This window comes from Lipotes vexillifer, unplaced genomic scaffold (assembly GCF_000442215.2).
Source record: "Lipotes vexillifer unplaced genomic scaffold, Lipotes_vexillifer_v1.1 scaffold726, whole genome shotgun sequence".
In the NCBI taxonomy this organism is placed as follows: Eukaryota; Metazoa; Chordata; class Mammalia; order Artiodactyla; family Lipotidae; genus Lipotes; species Lipotes vexillifer.
Window position 1 is genome coordinate 67,335 of NW_006770733.1, and position 9,094 is coordinate 76,428.

The window sequence follows — 9,094 nt, forward strand, 5'->3', positions numbered from 1 at the left end:
GCAGTGTCAGTTGTTACTTGTCCGTTTTCATTTCTAATTCTATTGATTTGAGTCTTCTCCCTTTTTTTCTTGATGAGTCTGGCTAATGGTTTATCAATTTTGTTTATCTTCTCAATGGACCAGCTTTTAGTTTTATTGATCTTTGCTATCGTTTCCTTCATTTCTTTTTCATTTATTTCTGATTTTTATGATTTCTTTCCTTCTGCTAACTTTGGGGGTTTTTTGGTTCTTTCTCTAATTGTTTCAGGTGCAAGGTTAGGTCGTTTATTTGAGATGTTTCCTGTTTCTTAAGGTAGGACTGTATTGCTATAAACTTCCCTCTTAGAACTGCTTTTGCTGCATCCCATAGGTTTTCAGCCATCGTGTCTTCATTGTCATTTGTTTCTAGGTATTTTTTGATTTCCTCATTGATTTCTTCAGTGATCACTTCGTTATTAAGTAGTGTATTGTTTAGCCTCCGTGTGTTTGTATTTTTTACAGATCTTTTCCTGTAATTGATATCTAGTCTCATAGCGTTGTGGTCAGAAAAGATACTTGATACAATTTCAATTTTCTTAAATTTACCAAGGCTTGATTTGTGACCCAAGATATCATCTATCCTAGAGCATGTTCCATGAGCACTAGAGAAAAATGTGTATTCTGTTGTTTTTGGTTGGAATGTCCTATAAATATCAATTAAGTCCATCTTGTTTAATGTATCATTTAAAGCTTGGGTTTCCTTATTTATCTTCATTTTGGATGATCTGTCCATTGGTGAAAGTGGGGTGTTAAAGTCCCCTACTATGAATGTGTTACTGTCGATTTCCCCTTTTATGGCTGTTAGTATTTGCCTTATGTATTGAGGTGCTCCTATGTTGGGTGCATAAATATTTACAATTGTTATATCTTCTTCTTGGATCGATCCCTTGATCATTATGTAGTGTCTTCCTTTGTCTCTATTTTACAGTGTATTTTGTCTGATATGAGAATTGCTACTCCAGCTTTCTTTTGGTTTCCATTTGCATGAAATACCTTTTTCCATCCCCTTACTTTCAGTCTGTATGTGTCTCTAGGTCTGAAGTGGGTCTTTTGTAGACAGCAAATATATGCGTCTTGTTTTTGTATCCATTCAGCCAATCTGTGTCTTTTTGTGGGAGGATTTATTCCATTTACATTTAAGGTAATTATCGATATATATGTTCCTATTCCCATTTTCTTTTCTTTTCTTTTTTTTTTAGATTCTGTGTATATGTGTTAGCATACAGTATTTGTTTTTCTCATTCTGACTTACTTCACTCTGTATGATAGACTCTAGGTCCATCCACCTCATTACAAATAGCTCAATTTCGTTTCTTTGTATGGCTGAGTAATATTCCATTGTATATATGTGCCACATCTTCTTTATCCATTCATCTGATGATGGACACTTAGGTTGTTTCCATCTCCAGGCTATTGTAAATAGAGCTGCAATGAACATTTTGGTACATGATTCTTTTTGAATTATGTTTTTCTCAGGGTATATGCCTAGTAGTGGGATTGCTGGGTCATATGGTAGTTCTGTTTGTAGTTTTTTAAGGAACCTCCATACTGTTCTCCACAGTGGCTGTATCAATTTACATTCCCACCAACAGTGTAAGAGGGTTCCCTTTTCTCCACACCCTTTCCAGAATTTATTGTTTCTAGATTTTTTGATGATGGCCATTCTGACTGGTGTGAGATGATATCTCATTGTAGTTTTGATTTGCGTTTCTCTAATGATTAGTGATGTTGAGCATTCTTTCATGTGTTTGTTGGCAGTCTGTATATCTTCTTTGGAGAAATGTCTATTTAGGTCTTTTGCCCATTTTTGGATTGGGTTGTTTGTTTTTTTGTTATTAAGCTGCATGAGCTGCTTATAAATTTTGGAGATTAATCCTTTGTCAGTTGCTTCATTTGCAAATATTTTCTCCCATTCTGAGGGTTGTCTTTTGGTCTTGTTTATGGTTTCCTTTGCTGTGCAAAAGCTTTGAAGTTTCATTAGGTCCCATTTGTTTATTTTTGTTTTTATTTCCATTTCTCTAGGAGGTGGGTCAAAAAGGATCTTGCTGTGATTTATGTCATAGAGTGTTCTGCCTATGTTTTCCTCTAAGAGTTTGATAGTTTCTGGCCTTACATTTAGGTCTTTAATCCATTTTGAGTTTATTTTTGTGCATGGTGTTAGGGAGTGTTCTAATTTCATTCTTTTACATGTAGCGGTCCAGTTTTCCCAGCATCACTTATTGAAGAGGCCGTCTTTTCACCATTGTATACTCTTGCCTCCTTTATGAAAGATGAGGCGACCATATGTGTGTGGGTTTATCGCTGGGCTTTCTATCCTAATCCATTGATCTATATTTCTGTTTTTGTGTCAGTACCATACTGTCTTGATTACTGTAGCTTTGTAGTATAGTCTGAAGTCTGGGAGCCTAATTCCTCCAGCTCCTTTTTTATTTCTCAGGATTGCTTTGGCTGTTCGGGGTCTTTTGTGTTTCAATACAGATTGTGAAATATTTTGTTCTAGTTCTCTGAAAAATGCCATTGGTAATTTGATAGAGATTGCACTGAATTTGTACATTGCTTTGGATAGTAGAGTCATTTTCACAATGTTGATTCTTCCCATCCAAGAACATGGTATATCTCACCATCTGTTTTTATCATCTTTAATTTCTTTCATCAGTGTCTTATAGTTTTCTGCATACAGGTCTTTTGTCTCCTTAGGTAGGTTTATTCCTAGGTATTTTATTCTTTTCGTTGCAGTGGTAAATGGGAGTGTTTCCTTGATTTCTCTTTCAGATTTTTCATCATAGTGTATAGGAATGCAAGAGATTTCTGTGCATTAATTTTGTATCCTGCAACTTTACCAAATTCATTGATTAGCTCTAGTAGTTTTCTGGTGGTATTTTTAGGATTCTCTATGTATAGTATCATGTCATCTGCAAATAGTGACAGTTTCACTTCTTCTTTTTCAATTTGTATTCCTTTTATTTCTTTTTCTCCTCTTATTGCCGTGGCTAGGACTTCCAAAACTATCTTGAATAATAGTGGCAAGCGTGGACATCCTTGTCTTGTTCCTGATCTTAGAGGAAATGCTTTCAGTTTTTCACCATTTAGAATGATGTTTGCTGTAGGTTTGCCATATATGGCCTTTATTATGTTGAGGTAGGTTCCCTCTATGCTCACTTACTGGAGAGTTTTTATCATAAATCAGTGTTGAATTTTGTCAAAAGCTTTTTCTGCATCTATTGAGATGATCATATTGTTTTTATCCTTCAATTTGTTTTTATGGTGTATCACACTGATTGATTTGCATATAGGGAAAAGTCCTTGCATCCCTGGGATAAACCCCACTTGATCATGGTGTATCAACTTTTAATGAGTTGTTGGATTCTGTTTGCTAATATTTCGTTGAGGATTTTTGCATCTATATTCATCAGTGATACTGGTCTGTAATTTTCTTTTTTTGAGTATCTTTGTCTGGTTTTGCTGTCAGGGAGACAGTGGCCTCATAGAATGAGTTTGGGAGTGTTCCTTCCTCTGCAATTTTTTGGAAGAGTTTGAGAAGGATGGGTGTTAGCTCTTCTCTAAATGTTTGATAGAATTCACCTGTGAAGCCCTCTGGTCCTGGGCTTTTGTTTGTTGGAAGATTTTTAATCACAGTTTCAATTTCAGTGCTTGTGACTTGTCTATTTCTATTTTCTATTTCTTCCTGGTTCAGTCTCAGAAGGTTGTGCTTTTCTAAAAATTTTTCCACTTCTTCCAGGTTGTCCATTTTATTGGCATAGAGTTGCTTGTAGTAATCTCCCATGATCCTTTGTATTTCTGCAGTGTCAGTTGTTACTTCTCCTCTTTCATTTCTAATTCTGTGGCTAGTGGTTTATCAGTTTTGTTTATCTTCTCAAAGAACCAGCTTTTAGTTTTATTGATCTTTGCTATTGTTTCCAGAAATAACTGATCTGGTCTTTATGATTTCTTTCCTTCTGCTAACTTGGGGGTTTTTTTTGTTCTTCTTTCTCTAATTGCTTTAGGTGTAAGGTTAGGTTGTGTATTTGAGATGTTTCTTGTTTCTTGAGGTAGGATTGTATTGCTCTAAACTTCCCTCTTAGAACTGCTTTTGCTGCATCCCATAGGTTTTGGGTCATTGTGTTTTCATTGTCATTTGTTTATAGATATTTTTTGATTTCCTCTTTGATTTCTTCAGTGATCTCTTGGTTATTTAGTAGAGTATTGATTAGTCTCCATATGTGTGTATTTTTTACCGTTTTTTCCTGTAATTGATATCTAGTCCTATAGTGTTGTGGTCGGAAAAGATACTTGATACAATTTCAATTTTCTTAAATTTACCAAGTCTTGATTTGTGACCCAAGCTATGATCTATCCTGAAGAATGTTCCATGAGTGCTTGAGAAGAAAGTGTATTCTGTTGTTTTGGGGTGGAATGTCCTATAAATATCAATTAAGTCCATCTTGTTTAATGTATCTTTTAAAGCTTGTGTTTCCTTATTTATTTTCATTTTGGATCATCTGTCCATTGGTGAAAGTGGGGTGTTAAAGTCCCCTACTATGATTGTGTTACTGTCATTTTCCCCTTTAATGGTTGTTAGCATTTGCCCTGTGTATTGAGTTGCTTCTATGTTGGGTGCATAAATATTTACAATTGTTATATCTTCTTCTTGGATTGATCCCTTGATCATTATGTAGTGTCCTTCTTTGTCTCTTGTAATAGTCTTTATTTTTAAGTCTATTCTGTCTGATATGAGAATTGCTACTCCTGCTTTCTTTTGATTTCCATTTGCATGGAATATCTTTTTTTCCATCCCCTCACTGTCAGTCTGTACGTGTCCCTAGGTCTGAAGTGGGTCTCTTGTAGGCAGCAGGTATACGGGTCTTGTTTTTGTATCTGTTCAGCCAGTCTTTGTCTTTTGGTTGGAGCATTTAATCCATTTACATTTAAGGTAATTATTGATATGTATGTTCCTATTACCATTTTCTTAATTGTTTTGGGTTTGTTATTGTAGGTCTTTTCCTTCTCTTTTGTTTCCTGCTTCAAGAAGTTCCTTTAGCATTTGTTGTAGTGCTGAATTCTCTTAGCTTTTGCTTCTCTGTAAAGGTTTTAATTTCTCCATCGAATCTGAATGAGATCCTTGCTGGGTAGAGTAATGTTGGTTGTAGGCTTTTCCCTTTCATCACTTTAAATATGTCCTGCCACACCCTTCTGGCTTGCAGAGTTTCTGCTGAAGGATCAGCTGTTAACCTTATGGGGATTCCCCTGTATATTATTTGTTGCTTTTCCCTTGCTGCTTTTAATATTTTTTCTTTGTTTTTAATTTTTAATAGTTTGATTAATATGTGTCTTGGCGTGTTTCTCCTTGGATTTATCTTGTATGGGACTCTCTGCACTTCCTGGACTTGACTATTTCCTTTCCCATATTAGCAAAGTTTTCAACTATAATGTCTTCAAATACTTTCTCAGTCCCTTTCTTTTTCTCTTCTTCTTCTGTGACCCCTATATTTCGAATGTTGGTGCGTTTAATGTCCCAGAGGTCTCTGAGACTGTCCTCAATTCTTTTCATTCTTTTTTCTTTATTCTGCTCTGCGGTAGTTATTTCCACTATTTTATCTTCCAGGTCACTTATCCTTTCTTCTACCTCAGTTATTCTGCTACTGATTCCTTCTAGAGAATTTTTAATTTCATTTATTGTATTGTTCATCATTGTTTGTTTGCTCTTTAGTTCTTCTAGGTCCTTGTTAAATGTTTCTTGTATTTTCTCCATTCTATTCCCAAGATTTTGGATCATCTTTACTTTCATTACTCTGAATTCTTTTTCAGGTAGACACCTATTTCCTCTTCATTTGTTTGGTCTGTTAGGTTTTTACCTTGCTCCTTCACCTGCTGTGTATTTCTCTGTCTTCTCATTTTGCTTAGCTTACTGTGTTTGGGGTTCACAGGCTGCAGGTTCATAGTTCCCGTTGTTTTTGGTGTCTGACCCCAGCGGGTATATTGGTTCAGTGGGTTGTGTAGGCTTCCTGGTGGAGGGGACTGGTGCCTGTGTTCTCATGGATGAGGCTGGATCTTTTCTTTATGGTGAGCAGGACCACATCCAGTGGTGTGTTTTGGGGTGTCTGTGAACTTATTATGATTTTAGGCAGCCTCTGTAGTAATGGGTGGGGTTGTGTTCCTGTCTTGCTATTTGTTTGGCATGGCGTGTCCCACACTGTAGCTTGCTGGTTGTTGAGGGGAGCTGGGTCTTAGCGTTGAGATAGAGATCTCTGGGAGAGCTCTCACCAATTGATATTATGAGGGACTGGGAGGTCTCTTGTGGACCAATGTCCTGAACTCAGCTCTCCCACCTCAGAGGCTCAGGCCTGACACCTGGCCAGAGCACCAGGACCTGGGTCATCCTGGAGAAGATGGACTGAAGCCAGGAGAAAGCTAGATGATGGGAGACCTGTCAGAAGTCTTGTTTGGTGAGATCAGGCAAAGGATGGTGACATTCTGTACCCAGGTTCTACTAGCGAAGGGGAAAGGGGTGCCTCAGGAAGCCAAGTGCGAACTTCCATGCAAAAGTATGTTACATTGATATTGGTTGACTTACAGGAAGTTTTCCAGATGGATTGTTCAGGTGAGAGAATCAAGAGGAATGGAAATAAGATGCCATGCTATGGAAAACACAATGACAAAAGTACTCAAATTTTAACTGTATGGATAATTGTGATGGGTGATGTGTGAAAAGCAGTGCTTTTTGAGAAAAGAGTACTATGGAAAATTTAGGTATTTTTAGTGCTGCTTCTGTCAGTTATCCTCACACACACACATTGGGATATGAGTCTAAGACATCAGAGAATTATGGAAGGTGTCTCATAATGTTGTCAGCATTGATGACCTGGGAGGTTGGAGGATGTTGAGAATTGGAGAAGGAAGAGCTAAGCGAAAACTCCAAAGGAAAAAAAAAGTTTCTAAGAATGTCCATAATAAGAGGAAAATGTAGCATGTATAACATGATCCCATGCACATAAAATCCTATATAGATGCACATGCACAAAAAGATTCATGATAGGATGTTTACTCAGATTTAATGGTGGAATTTCAGGTGATTTTTACATCTTTCATTATATAATCTCACTGCAAAAAAAAATTAAGCAATAGAGAAAAAATAATCAGAAAAAGCTGTTTTCAGTGGAACTCAAAAACTCACATTTTCTGTGTACCTATGACAGAGGTGGTATATGGGAATGCAGGGCTAGGAAACGGCAAAAGCCCCGTCAGACACACAACCCCCACGCCCTGCCCCAGGGCAGAGGGATACTGGGGTTCCAAATGCACTGATAGAAGAGGAGTCCTCGTTTCATGGCTGGACAGTAAAGTCATCAGGCCCAGGACAACATTATTTCTTTTGAGTTTAAAGAAACTAGATGTTCTCTGTGTGTTTAAGTTCTACATTAGCAAAAGTGGGCTGTGAAATGCCCAGAAATTCCTGTAAGACAAATTGAAACCAAAGCAACTCTTCTTCCCTGTAGGCTCAAATGGACCACAGTCATTTACAGTTGAGCAGTGGGGCACCCCTGAGAAGCTGCCAAGAGCTCATACGTGGTAAGCAGTTTCTCTGACCCTAGAGAACAAGTCCTCAGAGACAGAAGGTCCTCTAACAGTCTGGGTACGGAAGGTCTAGTTCCCTCTGTGCTGTGTTGGTGGCAGATATGGAGGGGGAGGGGGGAGAGGAGAGGAGGAGGGCCGGGAATCAGCGACAGCAACCCAGGAACAGCTGTTTCTTTACTGGGCAGGCCTGAAGACCAGACAGCTGAACACTGGAGAGACCCATCTAAACTTCTGACCAGGGGACATCCCTGGCGGTCCAGTGGTTAAGATTCGGTGCTTCCACTGTAGGGGGCACGGGTTCGATCCCTGGTCAGGGAACTAAGATCCCAGATGCCACACAGTACAGCCAAAAAAAAAAGGTCAACTGTTGACCATATCTTGCTTCCATCACATGAATGATGATCCATCCCAAGAAGGACTAGAACATTCTGTTTTGAAGGTTCAAATGACAGGAGCCCAGACATTTGGAGATCAGGGTGGAGGTGAGAGGTCACCACCAAGAATTCATGGGGAGAGTCCACACCTAGAGTCCAATCCTAAATATTCCTTCTCCCTGAGGAGAAAAGGTCTTTTCGTGTGGTTGAAACATAGCACGCATAGCTGCACCATGAATAGTTTGCCCTGGGAACTCGCTTTGTCAGTATCTGCAATAACTAGCCCCTCTCTGTTCTTTCAGCTTTAATCGCTTGGACTTGCCACCGTACGAGTCATTTGAAGAATTATGGGATAAACTTCAGATGGCCATTGAGAACACTCAGGGTTTTGATGGCGTTGATTAGATTACAAGTAACAATCTATGGTGTTTTACTGCCGCTTTTTTATAAGCAAAATCTTAACTTAAAATTTTCCAGGGAACTACTAACCCTTGGCCATTGATGCTTCCCAGATATTGGAGAAAATCATGTCAAAGAATTAGAAGAAATAGTATGACAACTTTTCCATTATTTCATTCACTTATATAAGGTGTTGCTTTTACGCAGTTGTTTTGTTCTATCTTGAGTTCACCCTCTAGTATATAAGTCCTGTGTGCCTGAAATCGTGAGTTTTGTCCTTGACATTTACCTCTTTTACAGTATTCGCCAGGCAGTTTCTTAAACTACTGAAATTATAACTGTGAAATATTTGTGATAAGTGTCATGTGTGAAAAGTTTGATGCTGTTTGAGAAGGAAACTGAAATTGGGGGAAAAAACTTTAATATTGAGTACACTACAATATACTCAGTGCTGCCTGCAGCTAGTTCTTATTTTGTAGACCTGCCTACTGCACGTTACTGCCCAGATTTTTGGAAAAATCTTAGAAAGTATGTTACCTATATTTTTAGTCAACCAATTCACTTGCAAAAAGCTGTTTACTTCATTTTAAAAAGCATTTGGCTTTTGTTAATATGCGGTTTTACTAAGCAAGGTGGTTCATAAGACGTGAAGCAAATTCAAATTTGCGAAGGGTTAAAGGTATTAACGCCTCCCTCTTGCCTGTATATCCTTATGGCTCATTGGTAGAGTC

General features: G+C 38.1%; 1 protein-coding gene across 1 annotated transcript in view; it reads left to right on the top strand.

The window, feature by feature from the left end:
* The window catches only part of NEDD4 (NEDD4 E3 ubiquitin protein ligase), a 52,290-nt gene extending 43,769 nt beyond the window's left edge, over nt 1–8,521 (top strand). The window contains exons 23-24 of the mRNA XM_007446351.1: nt 7,512–7,584; nt 8,267–8,521. Of these exons, the coding sequence (XP_007446413.1) occupies nt 7,512–7,584; nt 8,267–8,369 (176 nt within the window). The 3' untranslated portion in view covers nt 8,370–8,521. The remainder of the gene's footprint in view (nt 1–7,511; nt 7,585–8,266) is intronic.
* The last annotated feature ends 573 nt before the right edge of the window (nt 8,522–9,094 follow it).